Source organism: Coenobita brevimanus, chromosome 8 (genome assembly GCF_032717465.1).
Source record: "Coenobita brevimanus isolate Jiangsu-jjx chromosome 8, ASM3271746v2, whole genome shotgun sequence".
Classification (NCBI taxonomy): Eukaryota; Metazoa; Arthropoda; class Malacostraca; order Decapoda; family Coenobitidae; genus Coenobita; species Coenobita brevimanus.
In genome coordinates, this window is record NC_136961.1 from 41,576,135 (window position 1) to 41,598,919 (window position 22,785).

At 41.0% G+C, this 22,785-nt stretch overlaps 1 protein-coding gene across 1 annotated transcript in view; it reads right to left on the bottom strand.

The window, feature by feature from the left end:
• The window catches only part of RagC-D (Ras-related GTP binding C/D), a 70,029-nt gene extending 50,981 nt beyond the window's left edge, over window positions 1-19,048 (bottom strand). The window contains exons 1-2 of the mRNA XM_080276929.1: window positions 19,027-19,048; window positions 5,734-5,906 (exon numbers count right to left, since the gene is read on the bottom strand). Coding sequence (XP_080133055.1) covers window positions 5,734-5,906; window positions 19,027-19,029 — 176 coding nt within the window. The 5' untranslated portion in view covers window positions 19,030-19,048. The remainder of the gene's footprint in view (window positions 1-5,733; window positions 5,907-19,026) is intronic.
• Window positions 19,049-22,785: the final 3,737 nt, after the last annotated feature.

A 22,785-nucleotide genomic window follows, 5' to 3' on the forward strand; every position in this document is an offset into this window, starting at 1 on the left:
GATGTCCAGATCCATTTAATTCCAGTTCACTAATTCTAACTCCTCCGCTACTTTGGCCCTATATTCATCTGCCATTCCTTTGATCCTTGGCTCCTCGACTTTCAGTTTTTCTCCCTGACAGCTCCTCTCTCTCCTGGTCCACCTCATTCCTTTAAGACTGATCTTGCTTGCCACAATCATATGATCTCCACATCATCCTCTCACATCCCTCGTATCAGCAACCATTCCCAGCAACGACCTCTCTACAAGCAAGTAATCAATCAGGCTCCTCTCTACATGATCCCCGTTCCCTCTATACCATGCATATTTATATGTATCTTTGTGTTTGATATACGAGTTACAAATGCACAACCTCCTATCCTGAGACATATCTTTCAGTCGCTTCGCATTACCATTTTCTCCTGGTACTCCATTACACTCCATTATGTTATCCTGAAGATCAGTGCCTACTCTTCCATTCATATCTGCCATTACTATCACTTTATGGCTCCGGGGCATTTCTCCCACTGCTTCATCCAGCTCATCCCAAAACCCATCTTTCTCTCTCTCTCACTCCTGTCCTCACACGGTGCATACATTACAACCATCGCCACTTTCACCTTCTCAAACTTGAACTTGACATACATACACCTTGAGCTGACATTCATTCTGCCACACCTCATTCATCTACAAAGCAACTCCTTCCTTGCATCTTCCTCACCCATTCATGACCGATCTTACACATTTCACACCTTCCCACTCCTCCACTTCACACCCATTCATCTTTGTTTCACACAATGCCATCACGGCATACCTCGCACTCTTGAACACACTGACCACTTCCACCCTCTTGCTCTCCTCATCATAATATAGTGAGTAAACACCTAGGGCAGCACAACAACTATGACAGATGTCATACAATGTACAGTAACACAACATTCATAACAGTAAATAGGAGCGTTTGCGCGAAGAAGAAAATCTGCCAGACACCGCCAGAAACCATGTCTCGTTTTCATTTTGATGGGCTAAGGGGGTCATAGTTAAACTTCAGTGTTCTTTTTCTGATCAATATTTACGATATTGTTTAAGCAAATACCTTTAAAAAAAAATGTAAATTACTCTTACTTGTGCTATTTCACCCAAAATATTGCCTAAAAATTTGTATATTTATATATTCTTCCCTAAGAAGGTTAGGACAGTATCTGCCAGTAAGACTGTTTTTGAACTGTAAGAAGCAAAAAAGGCGTATAAATAATGACATTCGTATATAATCTGACTTGTACAAAAAATGGCAAATATGGTCTATCCATTGTTTAATATTAATCAGACTCTAAAATGTTATGGCGTATCAAAGCCTTGCGCTGCCAGACATACGAAGCAAGCCAGCTGATGGAGTGGGTCACAGAGCGAGGAAAGACACAACTGTTTTGGTTTGCTTGGAAAACTTGTTGTGCCGGAGGCAGCAACTAAATATCAACATGCTTTCTTGAAGTGAATTAAGTTTTATTCTTACTCACAGGGAGTTTAATGTATTAATATGAATTATAATCAACTATTATTGTTGGTTAAAGATATACATATATATTTCTGTGCATGCATAAACCAGGCTGCAACCGTTGTGAAATTTTTTTTTTATTACTTTATTTTTTCATGCTGCATTGACAAAGCACTGTTTTATAAAGAAGAAATAGAATATTTACATATTTTTACAATATACATAAGATGCATGAAAAAGGCCATTCAATCATTGCCCGACGTGATTTTTTTCAGTCCGAAAAATTAAAATGCCGGTGATATCTGGCATTTCTCTAGTCACGCGAACGCTCCTATTGGAACTCAACTTTGTCATAAATTGCTGCCATCCTGGACAGACTACCAGCTGACAACAAAAACACTCCCAAAAGATACAACTTTGCTCTGATGCTATCCAACCTGTCAACACAACCATTCACAATATACAGTAGTCTGGTAAAAAAAAAAAAAAAATTAAATAAATAAAAATAATAAAAAATAAAGTAAAACTGGTCAACTATATTCCACTGGCATGGAGCATGTAAGGTTGTCACTGCAATTGTGAACAAAACACATTATCTTTGAATATTACTTTGTACTGATATCCTCTAGGTATACACTGGTCATTAACCCTTTCACTTTGGGTGTACTTTTTTGGCTGGATGTCTCACACACAGAGGTTTTGAGATAAATAAAGATATTTGTTTTGATAAAATACTGTAAATAAAAAACAGGCCATAACTTCCTATGCAAAATGATGCCTAACATGATGTAAAAAAAATAATAATAATTACTGGTGTGGTGAGCTGTCAAAACCTGTGGTGCCGGAGCTTCTCCACTGCCAGACAAAGACCATTCAGCATAATGATAAACTCAAAGCTTTTTTTTTTTTTTTCTTCTGACAATGTTAATCTGAGTCATCACACATCGCTTCCAACAGATCCCAGTAAGCTGCCGCAGCAACATGCCTCAACATACTTCTCATCCGTGATGAAAATAACAGACAATAAAATACTCCTCCCATGATGGCACTTCTTGTCTTGCCACCTACTGATACGGAACAATTATTGGGCTCCCAGTACTAGATGGCAACTTTAAAAAGTCCAGAGAATGTTTATGTGCCACCCAGTGGCTACAGACATTTCCTTGGTGGCACTTTGGTGTGCCACCCAATGTGAAAGGGTTAAACTTCACCATGTATATGGCAAAGTTTATTGTTTTGGTTGTTATTATTATTATTATTGTTTTTTCTTTGCACTTTCTTAGATCCCGATATTATACAAGAAGGTACCCCAGGGTAACCCATGTACTTGTGCCAAATATAAATGACCCTGACCTATATTTGAAGGTCATATACTCATATTTGGTGCAAAAATTCCATATCAGAAATTTAAAAAAAAAAAAAAAAAAAAAAAAAAAATGATAAAGCTATTTAGTTGAAAATCCTGTTATAAAAAAATCATAAGAATTTTGGTTGAATATTTTGCCATTTAGCCAAGTGGAAAGTACAGAATTCAAATCTGCACATTATTTCTTTGTAACAAGTTTTAGAGAAAACCACAAAAGCTGTGAAGATGTAACTTTACAGAAACATAGCTGTGGTCCCTCTCATTATCTGAAAGGAATATAGTTACAGTTAAGCATACAGTTAGCCAGTTATTGAGACAAATGTAAAATGTACTCATGGTTCATTTATTTCTTCCACACTTATGTCTTCAGAGCTTGTTCATACTAACAAGAAGCTACATTAGGCTTATCTTCACTCTTAATATACTATATTGGAAGATGTTGATCATGTAACAGACTGACTTTGCAAATCCTGTTAGAATCAACAAACAGTGTGATTGTGAAATGACCCGCTGCCCTTCTATATTGTTTGTCCTACTTATGAGATTAAATGGCCTACAAAAGAATTGTACACGAATGCAATTACCCCATCAGCTACAACTGAAAAAACAAAACACTTTACAAATTAGCTGATCTTGTAAACAATGAAGGAAATTCAACAGCAACAAGGCATTACACTTCACTTCTATACAATAATACACATCAGAGATGGTTAAAATGTGATGACTACAAGGTTCAAACTGCTTTCCTTCCAACCACTTCCTCACTGGCTTACTTATTAATGTATGAATTAAATTAAACATCTGTTAAACACCTGAACATAATAATAACTTTCATATGTTTTGTTATTTTGCACCACTGAACTATAACAAAAAATTCTGCAAATATCTATGCTGTGTTCATATGAAGTTTTTAGGCAGTGAACACAAAAGCAACATTTGCAAAACTACAATGACAATGAATGCCATAAATAGCCCAGTTATTGTGAAGCTTCCTCACTGTGGCTACACAATAAGTAATTAGGAAACTACAGTAGTTACAGGCCGTCCTCATTTTAACGATGAGAAGCGTTCGGGAAAACCCATCATTGAGCTGGGGTATCCTTAAACAGGGATGTTGTAACATAAAAATACAGTGCAGTAAGACCTCATTGTAATGGACTAATTGGAGCCCAAGCCATTCTGAAAAACACAAAATTATGATAAAAGCAACATCTGGACTTCCCCCTGCTAACCTGGACTTTTTACGATATATCAGACATTAGTCTGGATCGCATGAATGGCTTTTAAACTGTTTTGACTACCATTGTGGTACTGTACTGTGTTATAACTTCACTACATTAATCAAATGGCATAATATATATAATAATACTGTACTGTGCACTGATAAACATGTCTTTTATTTACCTTTTATACCTGAAGTGGTCAGGCAGTCCGGACTGCCTCTGGCTTTATCGGACTTTTTCCAATATACAGGAATTTAGTTCAGTAGCTCCTCGAGTCTGATAAAAGCGAATTCCGGTCTACTGAAGTCCGTTATATCGAGGTTTTACTGTACAGGGATGTGTTTGGGAGCCTTGGGATTCCCCCTCCCAACCAAGTTCAAAACCAACCCAAATGAGTCCAAAAACAAGTTTCTAGCTCACCTAAACCCCCAAACAGCATTAAAACAAGCTATACTAAGCCTACAAGCAGTTTATAACTCACCTAAACCCAAAAATTAAATATGAAAATCATCAAAAATATGTCTGGAAAAAAATCAAAACTTAGTAAACTGTACCCAACAATGATAGTGTTCATCTCAACTATGACTAAAACACATTAATCTAAGTCTAAAAACAATTTATAAATCAACCAAAACACCAAGTTTAAGTCTAAAATATCATCAAAATTGGAAAGAAAAACAAAACCCCAGCAGATAACCGGGGACTGGCCATCGATAGGCAAGGAACAGTGTCAATTTTTTCACTTCGCTGAAGCAGAGTATCATATAGCAGGGTAGAGCTGTACCATTATGTCTCAGTTTCTTTTTCAGAGGTTTCAACATATTAGCATGTGTCAGCCTTGGTCACCTAATGGCAGCATGCTTCTCAATCTCTAGCAGCCTCTCTATTCAGTCCCTTATCCCTGAGGTCATACTCTACAACCTCAATCCAGGTAGTTTTCGATCTATCTATTGCAACTCTAGCCTCAAAGTTCATATCTCTCACCCTCACCGGTCATTTGTAGACACAATTTTAAGAAATCTAGTTCTTTCTACTGATAACAGTAATCTGAAACTGAAGGAAACACCTTACCAGTCAATACCACATCAGGCAATGATATACCTACCAGGAGTGGTAGGTGATGGCGACCATCATCCACTCACTTGATGTAATGCTGCCTACTTCTTCCCTAGCCTTTATCATTCTTTTTCTGTGCCTGCCCTCCTCCTCTTCTTATTTCTCCCATCTTTCCTGTCACTTCTTATTGCTTTTCTTTCCTTTACATTTGGCTTTACATTGAGTGACAAGCCAAATGGTTTCCTGTAAGCCGAGAAACCATGTACAACGTTGGGTGGTAACCATATAACCAAACCATATGTGCTCCCTATGTGTCAACAAGTGGGTTGGTGGAGGGTTAGTGCCCCTCCCTGTAAAACAAATAACTCAGAGTCAAATGGCCACCCCTTACAGGATTATGGCATCTGGCAGAGAGATAGATAGATAGATAGATAGATAGTGCATACTCCTGAATATGCTTCTCCACAAAATCATTTTAAAATATAAAGTGACTCCAGGTAATCATATTTGTAAGTTCATTTCTTCACTTTAAAAATTATCTTTTTAATATGGGGAACTGCTTCATTACATTGTACAGCTATTGTACAACACCGTGACTAACTACCATAACATACCTGCGGAGTCCCATAAGCAGGATTTTGGGCTTCTGGTCTGGTGCAAAGATGAGAGTCATGTCTTGGTCTGGGTCATCAGGGCCATACACAAAGTCCTTAGGGAAAGAGCCCACCTCATAACCTGCTCCAAACTCCCCACGATAATGTTCGTCATCCTCTTGATTGTAAGATGTCTGCAAGAGGGAACACAAATGAGGAAGAAAAGCGGTGCTAAGAGTATATCTAGAGGAAAGGGGGGGGAGGAATACAGATGCATGTTATATCACATCAGAGAGATTAAGTACCATCAATATATCACCTAGCCTACCAGTAAACCTTTATCGCCCCATCAGGAGTGTAGGGCCTAAGGCTTGGCTACATAGTCCAGACATTTAAGGCAAGTGTGACCAGTTTGTAGGTCTCAAGTAATACTGTGAGCCATAAACCCCAATGTCCCTTAGATGCTGTTCAATGTAGTATTGGGGGGGGGAGGGGAATTACTGACTTGCCGGACCCCCAAACTTGGCTAGGATTTTTAGTTTTTCATGCTTCTATATTTTTAGTGTTTGAAAACTTAGCTCAGATTTCCAAACTGGGGGCATCTTTAATCTTAAAATTCACCATTCAGTAATCTTTAAGAGGACCACCTCTTAAATAAAGGCATTGAAAGCACTTTATCCACTGGTACCTTTGAAATGATTCAGTGACTTTTTATGGGGTGTACACAAGTGCATTTTTTAGTATGATGAGGATCCATCAATAAACACTAAAAATGTGATTATATGAGGGACAGGCTAGGATAGGTTAGGATAAGTTTAGTTAGGTTAAAATTGTTTGAAAATAAGAGATTCCATTATTGTACTTCATATAAAGTAGCTATTTCTTAGATTTTCTAGACTATAAAGAGTTCTACATTAATAGCCAAGCATTATTTTGCTAACCTGTATTATATTTTAATCAGTCTCCTGTGTGATGTACCTATGTAAATGTTTGTTTCATGATTGCTCCTACCATCGCCATCCCAAGGTCTTGTGATGATTACCACGTGCCATGATTAATAAATGTTCTTAATGTACAATACTGTTTCGGTGCAAGTTTTACCCTAATGCACATTTTAGTCCGCATGCTTTTTTTTTTTACATGTCCAACTCTGGGCAAAGGCTTCAGGGCCTATCCCCAAGTCCCAGTAGTCCTCCTACATCTCCACATGTTGCCACACTGGCATCAACACCCACCTTCCATACTGAATACATGCTAGGGCTGTCTCATACAGGACTGGTGTACTGGTATTAGTGGGGGTACTTTTATGACAGGTTGGCAGGCCATCTGGTAGATCAGAAAAGTCTGTGTTTTATGAAATTCAAATCCTAAAACTGTTTACTGCCCCAGCCTGGATTCGAACGTGGGTCCATTAGGACTCTACTGATTCTGCGGGCGAAGCCCTCAGTTAGGCTTCAATGCCTCCAGTAAGACTTCCACTGTTATTTATGGTTTTTAATTTGTGTACATATGAGTTTATTTGGTGTGTTGATGTCCTAGTAGTCTGTGGGATGAACAAAACACATGTTGTCAGGGGTGTTCAGGTTGCTTTTTGTAATATCACAAAGTAGGTATACTGTATTTTGTTTGTTCTCTTCAACATTTTTTTTTCAAAAATCAAATGTTCATTACCTATAGTGTATCTAGTTTATCTATAGCCAGATGCCATAATCCCATAAGGGGTGGGCATTTGACTTTAGGTTAGCTGTTTTACGGGGAGGGGCACTAATTCCCTGCCAATTCACTTGCTGACAAGTAGGGAAGACATATGGGTTGGTTATATGGTTACCATCAAGCACTGTAAATGGTTACCTAGCTTAAAGGAAACCATTAGGCTTGTCATTTAATTTAAAGCTACCTGAAAAGGAAAAAAAGAGTAATAAAAAATGACAGGAGAGATGGGAGAAAAATGAAGAGAGGAGGGTAGACACAGAAAAAGAATGATAGCAATGAAGAAGGAAGCAGGCACCATTACATCAAGTGAGTGCATGATGGTCGCCACCACCTGCTAAAATTATTTTAGTTAAGAACATAGGTCGAGGTCTATATGAAAACAGCTCGAATTGTTGCATCACTGTTTTGTTAGGTTACATCAGTTTCAGACATTGGACCATGTTATTTTGCATTTTTCTTGCTTTTTTGTTCCTTTAGCTCTTCATGGGATTCTTTAGGTATATTCTTACTGCATTTTCAAGTTTCAGTGTTTTTATCTCTTTTACAAATGGTGAAAAGTTTTAAAAAGTTGTGTTTATTTACAAACGGATGCCATCTTGTGATGCGTTAAGATAGATAGATGCCATCTTAGAATGCCAGTCTGAACGAAATTACTTTTATCAGTGTCTATTTAACCAAACCTAACTTAAATTTTCATAGCAACCCACTTATCTTTATTCTAGCCTAACCTATTTTATGCTAACCTAACTAGAGATATACTGATACACTACCAAACTTTTGACCGATACCAATACCACAAAACTGGACCAATACCAATACTACTACCGATACTGATACCGAAACTAGTCATGTTGTAGTACTGTAAATACATTAGGTACCCACAGTACATGAGTTCAGAGTACGCGATCCTCATTTTACATGAGGAATTATTTTTTTTCTGAATTTTAGCATATTTTTTAATAGTACGCAAATGGAACTCGTTGTAGGCGAGACAGCAGTGAAGAGTGGCCCAAATCTGGGGTTTACCCCGAGCATGTGACACTGCCACCCAAAGAAGTGCCAACCACCAGTGATGGAGAGTTGAGACTTGTCAGTGATGGAGCTCAGCCGGGTACTGTGTGCCCTAGATAAATTCAAGGAAGAATCCAAGAACATCGAACACTGTCAGCTGCAAGTAGAGGAAGTGATGACTTCACTTTGAAGGGTTTATGAATGAAGTGCATCAGCTCGTGAAAGTGTCGAAAGTGCTGGTGACGAGAGTGGTGTGTCGGGTGGTGTGGCGGATGGTGCAGGAGGGGCACGCTAGGGTTCCAAGAAAATTCGCCATCAAGTTAATTTGCCATCAGACAATAATAAACTTGTTTCTTCCTCGCTGTAGTCGCCTTTGAATACACATTCTAGTGTCATCCATAGCTGTCTTCATTAATGACAGCGAATTGTCTTGTTATTGTTGTGATGGAGAATTGACTTGATGGCGATTTCTTCCGAAACCCATGCTAGGTGCCTCACCCTGTCTCAGATCCCCTTCTTACCTCCATTAAGCCTGTTGTCCTCTTGGGTTAAGGTGAGCAGCCATATTCTTGTTGGTTTAGTTAATCAATATCCTTTTTGATTTTGTACAGCCATAATCTCGTTGGTTTACTTTATCTTAAGTTATATGTCTCAGACAGTTTCCCTGTACAGTACAGTACAATACTTAGGTCTGAAAGGAGTCTCAAGGGTTGCCCATGAAGGGGGGTGCCACCCATATGCAATTTTTCCCATAAGTTTATGTATTCTGAGTATGCAAATTCCTAGGATGCGACGTCCTCTGCCGCCCATATGCTCTCGTACTGTGGGTACGGTACCTACTGTAAAAATATGAATGAAATTAAACAACTATACAAATCAATTAAAAAAAATATAAAAGCTCCCATCTTTCCTGTCACTACTTATTGCTTTTCTTTCCATTACAGGTGGCTTTACATTGAGTGACAAGCCATATGGTTTCCTGTAAGCCAAGAAACCATTTACAATGCTGGGTGGTAACCATATAACCAAACCATACGTGCTCCCTACGTGTCATATGTGTTGGTGGAGGGTTAGTGCCCCTCCCTGTAAAACAAATAACTCAGAGTCAAATGGCCACCCCGTACGGGATTATGGCGTCTGGCGATAGATAGATAGAAACCATAACTTACATAGGCAGAAGACTGAGTGTGGATAGTGTGGGAGGGTGGTGCCTGTTGTTTAACCCCTTAACCGCGGGGCGTCACTTTCGTGACGCTTGGGAGCAAGGGATCATACCGCGGGGCGTCGCTTTTGTGATTCTGTGTTATTTTGAATTCACCCGGGCTTCCAAGTGGGGGCTTGTATCATCTATCGGTACTGCCAATGTCCAACACTAGTCAGCACTCCTAATCTCATCTGTACTCCCATCCATTGTTGACAATTTAGCCATTTCTCCCCGTTCTTGACTCCCCTCCCAACCCCCCCACCATTACCCTATCCTCTCGCCTGCCCGGCCGTGCTACGCTAAGTAAATCTTCCCTGGAATTTTTCACTGATTTCATCCATTGAAATAAGCCCTATGTCCTATTCTTATACCAAATAATATATACAAGAAAGAAATAAGGTAAGTGAGAGTGCCATACACCTGGAATTGGCTAATTATCACCTGACAACACCTCACATGCACTCGTTCGCTAATTTTCGCTGTTTTTTTCCCCTTGAAATATGCCCTATAATCTATTTTCGTAATAAATATACATGTAAGGAGGGAAGGGAGAACCCTAAGTGATATTTACATTCACCTGGAACTACCTAATTTATAATGTATTGTCTAGATTTCCTGCCAATCATATCAGTGCTAGACAAAGCTGTTTCAAGGTATAACATTGGTAGCTCTGAATATATATATCTCCTAAGTAGGCCTCTAATCTGTTTTCGTAATAAATATACATGTAAGGAGGGAAGGGAGCAACCTAAGTGATATTTACATTCACCTAGAACTACCAAATTTATAATGTATTGTCTAGATTTCCTGCCAATCATATCAGTGCTAGACTTAGCTGTTTCAAGAAGTAATATTGGTAACTCTGAATAACCCCTAGCAGGCATCTACGCTGGTGGTCCTCCGTTATCACTCAGTTCTCTCTCAACTTCCGAAGCGAGAGTACGTATGTTTCTTCTTGCTGACTTCAAGGCCTTTTTTCACCCCCATGCAAATGGCCCTGTGACCTTTACCCCCTACTAAACCTCGTGTGGAAAGAGGTAAAGGGCTGACAATTGATAAAAGAGTGACTACGATCTTTCTATTGAGTAAAACAGTGCAAGTGGAATTGTAAATAATGTGTAAATAATGTGTAAACAGCAAGTGAAAGTAATGAATGTAAATATACGTGAACAATGGAAAATAGTTTTATAAGTTATTTCAAGTGACAGTGCACAACAGTGTAAATAAAATAGAAATGTAAATACAGTATATACCCTAGGAGTAATGAAAGTGAAAGTTTCACTCTAGCATGTCTGAATGCTATGAGTTATGAGAGTGAAGATGAAAGTGACATTCACTCTCAATGCCAGTATACAGGACGAGAAAGTGAATGCTACGTATTTTACTGAAAGAAATTGAATCCCTACAGTGACAATAAACTAATACTACTGAAGGAAACTTATGGATAAAGACTATAGATATATATAAGTGTTATATAGTAATAGAAATATAAAGTGTGAGGGGTTTTATGAATAATAAATGACAGACTACCAAGAGCGAACTAGTGCCAGTGCGACGATCAGACGCGCTCGTAATTTCCATTGCTTTCACAGTGTTTTTTTTTTTTAGTATGGATCCCAAACTACTTGAAAATTGTAGAATAGTGTTTATAGTGTTTGTATCTGGCTGTGGTAATCATATTACGGGTTGTCGGGAAGTGTAAAGTGGAGACTTCGTTACCCTACTTCAGAGGTCTCCACAAGTCCTACGGTAACCGACGAAGGCTCAACAATCATTCCAGGAGAAAGCTGAAGGTATGTGCCATAAGCATATATAATTTTATTATTCTAGGACTAATAACTGATTTTTGGCAAATATTTTTTGAGAGTCTGTCGGAGCCCAAATAACCCCGCGGCACACGCAAGTTATTGGTAAACAAGCCCGCGGTGTAGGGGTTAAGGGCTGTGGCAGGGCCTTGAGCCGCTGATGCGAGGCTACCAACCTGTCTCGTACATGTCCATGGTGGCAGATGTGGCTCATTACCAATGAATGTACTGTACTATATTACTATGCACCATGTACTCAAAATAATACGATACTAAATACTGTAACTGGATATTACCAACAATTTATTTTCATCACTATAAAACATCCAAAATCAATTTAACAAAATAACTTCCACTAAATTCCTTTTAAGCAATGGGAAAAAATTACCCGATACCAATTCCGATACCGATACTCTAAAAATGGGGCGATACCACCAACACGGATACATCAGTACGGAAATTCCTCTACTACCTGATGTAACAGAGCCAAAGGCATGTCCGGAAAGTGGTCCCATCCGGAAAGTGGGCCCCTGGCTCCTGGACTCGTACTTAAGGACCCTAACTCAGCCTAACTTTGAAAGCCACCTGAATAACTCCCTACCAGATATGCATAGCACCTATTTAAACCTATTTAAGGCCCCATTCACACCAATAATAAACATAAAGCATGAAATAAATGAAAAGGAACCAAAGAATGAGGAATTAGAAGTGACTGTACCTCAGCCAGGGTACTTAAAGCACGTTTGTGGCCGCCTCTTGTAAGGTTTTGGCAGTGGTGAAAATGCTCTTGAAGCACGTACAGTAATCCAGTGCTGTGCTGTACTTACAGTAATTCTTTGCACTGTGAGTTATGACTGTTTAACACAGCACACTGTTAATTGCACCAGGCCAGTTTCAACCACCAGTTTGTACTCCACAGTTAATCCTTTGCACTCCAAATTCTGATTTCTTAACACTGCACAACACTGTAAATTCCTGTGTGGTCTAGTGGCGAGGTATTGCAGTTTATTCACTATTTATTCACAAAAAAATGAGCAAGTGTGGCTTTCATTGCAATAAGCTACCACTCGTGATCGAAGTTAGGCAGTAACTGTCTTGAGCGTTGGTGACGGGGAAACAGAGTTGCCAGATTTGCAACAGCCACATTACCAGACTCCTCAATTTTCACTACCAAATTTAACTTTTCATTACCAAATTCGTAAAGCTAGCATTTTTTCTTCACTAATTATATATACAAGTGGAAATACATGTAATCACTCTTCTTATAATTAACAGCATGTTGATCATTTTCACACTATGTACGTTAGCAGATTAATCAGATGGAGCAAGCAATCCACCATCTCCATCCTGTGTATCCTCATACAAGTGAAAAATCCGTCTGGTAATGCATTACTCTGATTCATAACCAAATGAATTTTTCTTGACCAAATTGGCCCACATTTGGTAATGAAAAATACCAAATGGCAACCTGACAGGGGAGAGGGGAGGGGGGAGGAAGGAAGGGGTGAGGGTCCGTGGTGTAACAGCTGCTTGGTGCCGCATGGCAATTTCAATTACGGGTGGGAAAAAATTAGGATTTTTTTCTTTTTTTGGCTATTTTTGGGTTCTGAAGGTCCAGGCACACAATGTCCAGTAAGTGGCGTGTCCGGAAAGTATGGGGATTACTGTACATCTCTAAACCTAACCAATTTTACGGTGTCCTAACCAAACGTATCCTAACCTAACCTAACCTATCCCTTTTGTAATCATATTTTCCTTGTTTATCAATGGATTCTCTTCATACTTTACAATACACTTCTGTACACCTTTACAAAGTCAATGAATTAGTTCAATGGTATTTTTTTTTTTTTTTACCCGCCATGTGCGGGCTATTTTTTGCCCTATGGGTTGCCCCAGAGCCGGCCATTTTTCAACTTTTTTTGGGGGGGCTAAAATGATAGATTTTGATGTGCAAACAATGAATTTTGCCATTAAATGCTCACCGAGGCTCGGAAATGGGTTTTATAGAGTCCTGCATACTTGCGTACAGGTATAGCTGCTCTCTCACGCTCACCACGTACGTGAGAAAGCCGTTTTCTACGTAAGGTATAATCAGGTATTTATGCTGGGAAGGTAGAGCAATGTTCAGTACACTTTTCTGATTACTTATTACTTCAGCATCTATCACTATTTGCGTGTCTTTCTCAATGTGAATGCATTATCTTACACTTACTTGAAGATACTGCAGGTACAACCTGACTTCATTACGTACAGTCCTGGCACTTACAAGAAGGTATCTACAACTTGACTTCACTATATAGTCCTTACACTTACAAGAGATTATTTACATCTTACACTTACATGAAAATACAAAATGCCTTCACTATGTACAGCACTGGGTGAGGCATACAGGCAGAGTGAGGCAGAGCGAGCGAGTGTATGGCCTTGACAGCCAAGGGGATGGTAGAGGAATAGTTACCATACATGCCTGTCAATTTTTACCTGCGAATCTTGAAAAATGTGGTCACAGTGAATTTTTTTATTTTAAACCGTTTTAAAATGGCACTAGCGCTGGCCACAGAATTGATGTCGGACCGTTTTAAAACGGCACTGGCATGCGGCGGGTTAAGGTAAATATACACTTTAAGCAGCAAAGAGACCTTACTAATTCAATTCATATTCCATCAGTTTCTTTTCTGTGTTTTTCACACTATTTTCAGGGTGGCAAATGACCTTGCCCTGTTGAATTTTCCCATCGTTATTATCATCATGTTTATTAAGCTGTACTTATGATTGTTTCTGGCGTACGGTAATGGAAGAATCTTATTCAATGTATTCAAAGATGGATTTTGTTTCCCATTCCCTACCAGAAGTTAGGTTGGGATAGCTTAAATTATTAGGTACTGTACTTCTAACCATTTCAGGTCTCCTGCTCACTATCATGGCTTTATTGGTAGAGGTCTCTTGGCTATGATTGTGGCTCCATATATGCATGCGACTCAAAGCTGTGGCAGGAAGCTGGTGAATGGTATCAGCATACGAGCCACTCCACAGACACCCTCAGCAACCACCAGACATGCACATGTCACAAGGTTTTAATTTTCCCGGTCTGGGAAGAGCCAAGTATGATGTGTGTTGGAGAGGCCAAGCCTGAATTTTTTTGTATGTCTCTCAATATTTACTCATTTCCTGGGTATCAGACAATCCTGTTGAGAGAAAATAAACTCAGATTTATAATTTTAGGTTAGTAGGAGTGTTCCTCTATCATTTTGTATAAAGAAATGCATTTGTTTGTGACCAAACAAACATGTGTATGGCTGCCACTCTACCACAGACCATTTGCTGCGCAGTTCCCATCATTATTGCGGCTTCCTATGGTACCAGGTAAGCAGAGCCCAAATATTTTGCAGACAGATACATATTAGTTCCTTATGCATGATCATTATATTTTTTTCCAAATTTACAAACCTTAATTTTTTGGGCCTATCTATCTATCTATCTATTGCCAGATGCCTCAATCCCGTTTGGGGTGGCCACAAACAAATCGCCTCCAAGTCGCCCTGTCCCCCGCCATTTCACTGCCCTGCTCCCAACTCACACCCCCCTCTCTCATATACCTCTCCACCCCATCCCTCCATCTCATCCTCAGCCTCCCCCTCCCTCTTCCCCCCTCCACCTCACTCACATACAGTGCTCGTCAGAAGTATTCAGCGATGTCCGCCGGGCGCGCAATACTTATGGCCCAAAAAGAATCACCCATTTTTGGGGGTAAGAACTGAGCCACAAGTTTGAGCTCCGAGCATGACGTCACGGTAGCCTGAGGCCTTCTGACGCGCTGGTTGGTTCCCGCCTCAGTTGCCCACGGGCTGCCTGAGAGAGAGGAACTCAGCCGAGTGTCCCTCTCAAATTGCGCCATTTTTTACCGAGTGTCCCGCAGTGTTTTGGCCTTCAAAACTTTGTTATGGCACCTATCCGTGAACTATCGAGTGAAATCATATCCCAGATCATTGCTCTAAAGGAGGCAGGCCACCAGACAAAGGAAATTAGTGAATTGGTTGGTGTGGGACGATCGACAGTGCGTCGTTGGTGTGCGCGCGGTGTCGGGAGGAAAACAGTGGTGAAGTTCCCACAAAGAAACCGAGGTCTGGTAGGCCTAGGAAAACTTCCCCAAGGTCTGTTAATGTTTTAAAACGTGCAGTGGAGTTTAATCCTTGTGTGAGTGCAAGGAAAATTAAGGAGAGCAACCCAGAAGTGTTTGGTGAGGTGTCAGTGAGAACAGTGTCTCGTAGGGTGCATGAGCTTGGTTACACAAGTCACAGGCCTGTGAAAAAGCCTCTTCTCTCTAGCAGCCAGAGAATTCGTAGGCTTGCCTTTGCTAATAAATATCTAAATTGGGGTGAGGAGCAATGGTTGTCAGTGTTGTGGTCTGATGAGGCAACGTTTAGTGTTACCTGTAACAGAGGAGCATGCAAAGGTAGTGACCCACTTGACCCACGGTATGTAGAAAGCACAGTTAAACATCCTGATTCACTCATGGTATGGGGTTTTTTTCAGGGAAGGGTTTGGGGAAGCTTGTTGTACTTCCCAAGAACCTCAGAGTGAATCAGGATGTTTACCTGGAGCTTCTGTGTGATCATTTACCAGACTCCTTCGAGCTAACAGGTGCACGAGTGTTTCAGCAGGACGGTGCACCTGCTCACAAGGCCAAATCGGTCACCAATTGGCTTCGTGACTGCGAGGTATCATTCATGACAGACTGGCCAGGAAATAGCCCAGACCTCAACCCGATTGAAAACCTCTGGTACCTCGTAAAGAAGAGTCTCCAAGGGAAGGACGTGAGCTCTCTGCCTAAGCTGGAAGCCGCCATTCGTGACTCCTGGGACAAAATACCCCTCCAGCACCTCAGGAGCCTCGCCCTTTCACTTCCAAGACGTCTCAGGTCCGTGAAGAAACGTAAAGGCTACCCTACGAAGCACTAAAGGTAAATAAAATGCATTATTTATATGTTTTTTCAATGTTGAAAGGTTTGTTTCTCAGGAGGGACGCAGGGCACCCCATACTTCTGACGAGCACTGTACACTCTCTTCATCAGTCTTTCACCCTCCATCCTCTCCATATGGCCAAACCACCTCAGTGTGTTCCTCATAATGCTTCCTATCACATCCACATCCACACCACAACGCTCCTTTATATCCTCATTCGTCAGCCTGTCTCTCCACGTGACTCCACAGGCTCCTCTTAAATAACTCATTTCCACTGCTCTCACTCTTGACTTGTGTCCTTCCAACAATGTCCAAGCTTCACTTCCGTTCGTTAGAGTTGGTATCACAATACTGTCATGTAGTAACTTTTTCACTTCCATGTTCACTTCCCTGTTTCTTATCACTGCTTTCAAAGAACCAGCACTCTTTCTTCCCTGCTGTACCCTTTCAAGCACTTCACCCTCCAAACCTCCATCCTTACTCATCACACTACCCAAGTACTTAAACGTACTCACATTTTCCAATTCCTCATCATCCAACCTCGCTGTACATTCACTAACTTCACCTCTCTCAAAGACCATCACTTTACTCTTCCCTACATTCACCTTTAGACTCCGTTTCTTACACACTCTCTCAAACTCATCCACCAAGCCTTGCAGCTCCCCTTCGTCTTCACTCAACAACACAGTATCATCTGCAAACAACAGTACAGGGAGTTTCCAAACTCTATGCTCTCTCACCAGGGCCACTCCAACATCCACTACCCTACCTTGTACCTCTTTTATTACCCCATCCATGTACAGATTGAACAACCATGGAGACATGACACATCCCTGTTTCAAACCAACTTTCAAAGAGAAAAATTCACTTAGTTCACCATCCACACGCACTGCAGCCTTCGCACCATCGTACATACTCTTCACAGCATTCAACAACTTCCCATCTACTCCATATATTCTTAACACTTTCCACAATCCTTGTCTATCCACCCTGTCATATGCTTTCTCCAAATCCATGAAAGCCGCATACAACTTCTTTCCCTTCTCTAGAAACTTTTCCACTAAAGATCTAAGAATGAATATCTGATCTACACAACCTCTTCCTTCCTAAAGCCTCCCTGTTCTTCTCCAACTAATTTCTCTGTTCTTTCTCTAACTCTGTCTATAAGTATCCTACCATACACTTTTCCTATTATACTAAGAAGACAAATGCCCCTATGATTACCACACACTTCTTTTTCCCCTTTCCCTTTGTACAAGGGAATAATTATACCTGACTTCCAATCCTCCGGGACTATACCTTCCTCCCAGGCCAATACAATTTCTCAGAATGGACCCATGGACCTATTTGCGATCCGGTATAACTTTAGAAGTAACCAACGTTACCAGTTTTCATTATATTATGTCCCTGAACTACGGTATTCTAACTAAGATTTACCTTTTAAGCCTAGTTTGAGTTGGGGGAGGATATTTTGAAGGGGTAGTCATATAGTGGCTTAAGTTAAGCTATCGCTCAGTAGAGGATTAATGTCGCGCCATATTGGCTGGTGCAGGCACGTGCACTTGGTCTTTGTCAGGCCTTAGGTTAGGTTAGGTTAGGTTAAGTTAGTTTGAGTTAGTTTAATGCAAAATAGTGTTTTTAATTAATTTTGATCTTGATTTTGGGGGATAAACCCTCTTTTGGAAATCTTACTGAAAATTCCAAAAGGGGGATTTTCCCCCCAAAATGGTCAAAACTAATTAAAACACAGTATTTTGCACTGGAAAACATAAAAATAATAATAAAAGAAAACATTGGTCACTTCTAAAAATTTACCTGCGATTCAAAAGACTGTTAGGTTAGGTTAGGTTTAGTTAAACTGTTAGGTTAGGATAGTCGCTGACGAATCAACCGAAAGCTGATACAGCACAACATAGCTAAAATCAGCTGGGAAACAGATTTAACAAGAAACATCTATTTACCACCCCAGAAACAATAAGAAAAATATAACAGACTATCAGGAAGAACTCACTGGGTAAGGTGCCTCTACTGCTTACAGTACCATAATGCATACCTTCATTTTTTTTTATTTTTCAGAGGTGGTCCTCCATCTCTTTAAGGATCACTGCCATTACTTATCATTCATGTGGTCACCTGCATTGGCATCCATTTGTAGACTAGTAGGTTTAGCTAAGTATTAAAAGCTCCAAAACTAAAGAAACAACTAAGTATCTAATGGAGACAGTGAGAAAAGTATCAGGCAGATATTGCTTTCACAGCCTTTAGCCTAACCAAAATTGCCCTCAAGCCTACGTACAGAAATTGGTGTATTATGAAGTCGTGATGCTACCCTGCCTATAGTGTATATATATATATATATATATATATATATATATATATATATATATATATATATATAAACTTTTGCAGACTGGCTATGGGAATCCCTGAAATTGCATTCTGCTCAGTGCCAACTGACAATAATGGCTATTGAATTCTTCTACCCTTAAAGCCAAATGCTGTATTTTAATTTTGAATACTATAACACTTAACTATGGTCACGTTGTGCACGCGCTACTTTCTGTGATTTCACAGTTCAATGATTTAATGGACAAATAAGACCCCAAATAAAGTCACTTACCATAGCTAAGAAGGCCGAGCCTAATCATATGATATTGGTAAACAACAATCAACTGAGCATCTGAAAAGTACGGGCATTGGTTACCTCAAGCACAAATCAGCATTTATTAATTTTAAGAGCCACAATCATGAACATTCATTTACGATTACTTAGTACTCAATAGTTTTTTCCATACATACGTGAACAGAATGGAGGAAGAAAGAATTGATTCTTTTTTTCCTGTGCTAAAAATGAAGGACTAAATTTGCAAAGTACTACGAGGTGACATGAGAACTTGAAAAGTAATGTGGAAGGTTCTGAGACTACTAAGGAGTAGGCTGTCAAGAGCCAGAGAGAGAGAGAGAGAGAGAGAGAGAGAGAGAGAGAGGGGGAGGGAAATTTCGAGACAGAAGGGGGGAGGAGGGAAATTTCGAGACAGAAGGGGGGGAGGAGGGAAATTTCAACACTGTCTCGCTTTACACCAGCCTTACAGAGACGGGTGTATGTGGACCAGTGTATATACCGGCCCTTCTGCTTGGAAAAGAGCGATCCTGAGAATTAACCCTCCTAATGCCAAGTACTACCCAGGAAGGTTTGTGTGTCAGTGTATTTCGGGTCATGCATGTGAAATTCAGTGTGTCACAATGGCTATCTGTGAGTGTCAGAGTCAATGGTATGAACCTAAAAGGTGCCAGGAGTGGATAAAATGTACTATCTGCACTCATTTTAAGGCTAGATCCAAACCCAGACTAGGGGCACCGGAAACTGGAAGGCGAACGCGATAAGTAATCAGGTGCCGTGGGTCCATATCCACCGCTAAGTTACGTTTATAAAATACCCAGGACTCCAACCCACCAGGCTGAAAGATCTACCGCGGTTCCGGCTCCAACAGCGGCCGTAGAAAATTCGCGCGCCCTGAGAAACCACCACCGAATCATGGGAATATAAGTGTCTGCCCAAGAAGGACACAGGAAACTGGCGTACCCCGCGGCCAGAAGTCCTTGTAGCCCAGAACCGCCACACCACCCCCATCGCAAACCACGTCATCAGTACCAGCAGCGGCGAGGGCTCGTTAACTTAGTGCTTGCTAGAGGCAGCACAGTCAGGCTTGCTAGATGCAGCTTGGCAAAGCAGAAAGAGTTCAAGTGTTCCAGTATGCTTGCCTGATGCGGCACCCCTGAGCTTACTACAGGCGGCTTGGCAACGCAGAAGGAGCTCCGGTGTTCCAGTGTGCTTGCTAGATGCGGCACCCCTGAACTTGCTGCAGGCCACTTGCAACGCAGAGTTCCAGTGTTTCAGTGTGCTTGTTAGATGCGGCACCCCCAAGCTTGATAGAGGCTACTTGGCAACAAAGAAGGAGTTCCAGTGTTCCAGTGTACTTGCTAGATGCGGCACCCCCGAGCTTGCTAGAGGCAGCTTGGCAACGCAGAAGGAGTTCCAAACTACACACTCCCCACAGCCTGGCAGGCTTCCCCAATGTGACACTGAAGCAGGAGCAACCCCCAACACACATCCCCTCCCACAGGTAGAGAGTGCCCTCCTACCCCTGGAAAGGGAATCCCAGGCTTGGTAAAAAACTTGTTGTCCCAACCGTCTCGGGTCCCTCCTAACTTCACCGCTAGACCCACTCTGGGCACAAACCACACAACCCTATCACCAGAGTAAGAGGAAGAAAGAGCCAGACATCGGGCCTCCACTTTTCTGGAGCCAGAGTCGTAGCCTATCTTCCCCTTAGCTTTATCGTCGCTAATTCACCATACTACAACACCCACACAGACGTAGTGTTAAACCCCGGCCCCCTACCTTTTCCAGAGAATATCCCAGCGCCGAGTGTAAGTGCCATATCCGGGAAAACCCTCACCAGATTTCCCCTCCCCAGTTCCCCTTCGCCCCAAGTGACCATTTCCTACAGATAGACCTCACGATCTCGGATGTAAAGCTGTGTATAAAGGCTAGTGAAACAATACATCTTTTGCCTTGTCATCTGCAGTTTCTGTGTTCACCCTGTACTCTTAAGGTATATCAAGACCTGCTTTGTTGTTCCTCCCTGTTCAGAAGAATCTCAATCGACTAGAAAAATCCTAGTATAACAGTATAAAACCTCGCTCTTAGCCCATTAGAGTCCATCATCCTCAAATAAGAATGGATTTTCATAAGCTACATATACAATTGAGGATCTTAATGCTAAGCACATCTCCTTGGAAATAACTGGAAACAATGTGGGACAGAGGCTGAAGAGACTCCACAATGCTAACAAATTACTACAGCTTGGGCCAAATTTCCTTCCATTAGTCGGAATCAGTTCGGCTGCTTCGGCCGACATTGTTTTATTCATTTGGCAGACTTACCACAATACCTCAATTGCACCGACCATATACCTGTAATCTATACAATAAAAAAAAAAAAAAAGGCCAATATCACGTACTCTTAATGTTATCTAACTGGCTTATTTCGATTACAAAATTATACATAGAAACTTGTTTGGTGTTTTAAATTTGGAAGGACTGATAATTGAGGATATTGATGAATGTCTTGTCAAAAGCCACAATGTGATAATGACTCAGTGAAAGAACATGTTCCTATCAAAAGATCAGCTAGAAGTGAAAGGCCTGTAATGTCACAGACCATCAAATTCATACAAACATCATACCAAAGACTACAGAAACGCGAAAGACAGAGATTTTACTAGAGAACAGCATGAAAGATTTAAATACCTTTGGATTAGACCAATGGAGAAGAGTAAAAAGCTGGCTACGGATAACTGGAATAATAAAGTATATACAACTGTCAACATCTATCATCAACCAAAAGATTTTTGGAAGGCACTAAAAATTATCCGAAGCAGTTCTAATAAAACGCCATCACAATTATTAGACGATTATAAAACATTTGAACACCAAGATCGAGAAAATATTTCCCTCAGTCTGGGAAAATGTCTTTGAAATTTTCGAGGAAGAAAACGAACAATTTGATAGCCGTGGGCAAACAAACAAAAAATGAGTCCATACCGACTGAAATTCTAACATTCAATGAAGTTCACACACACACACACACACACACACACACACACACACACACACACACACCGCTCGCCGGCTCAGTGGTAACGCTCTCGCCTAGCATCTGCTAAGACGGGGGTTCGTGCCTTGCTCAGGATGCGAAAAGTTTCACTGACAAAGTGGGTGGCTACTGTCCCCCTTAAGCAAGAGGATGGGTGTGTGCGTGTGTGAAGGTCAAGGCTTTGCCAATAGATCGGACTATATGAGCTCTCAGCTCTCTTCCGGGAGGGTAAAAAAAAAAAAAAAAAGCTGATCATAACCAACACGTGATCCTGACCGACCCCGTGAATTACACACACACACACACACACACACACACCAAGCAAACAGTATACAAATGTCGTAGTTACAATGAATATAGTAATAGTGGAATAATGATAATGATAATTTATATGAAGTCAACAGCTTACACTGAAAGCATTAGCCATTTTCTGGACCTCTGGGACACATCGAAATTTCTCTCACGACCCAACATTGGGACGCGACCCACAGAAAGGTCTAACGATATCACTAGACCTTGACCCACAGTCTGAGAACCACTGGTGTAAGGTGACCCCGGTTAAATCATCAGGAAGCTGCGGATGGTTGGCGCGCTAAGCATCCCAGCCACCATGATTTCGCCTCGCATACATCATTCCAGCAGCAGTCAGGGGCCGCGGAAGACGGGAGGGATATCGGATGTGGGGGAAGCAGGAGGAGGCAAACAGGCGCGTTCGGCGAC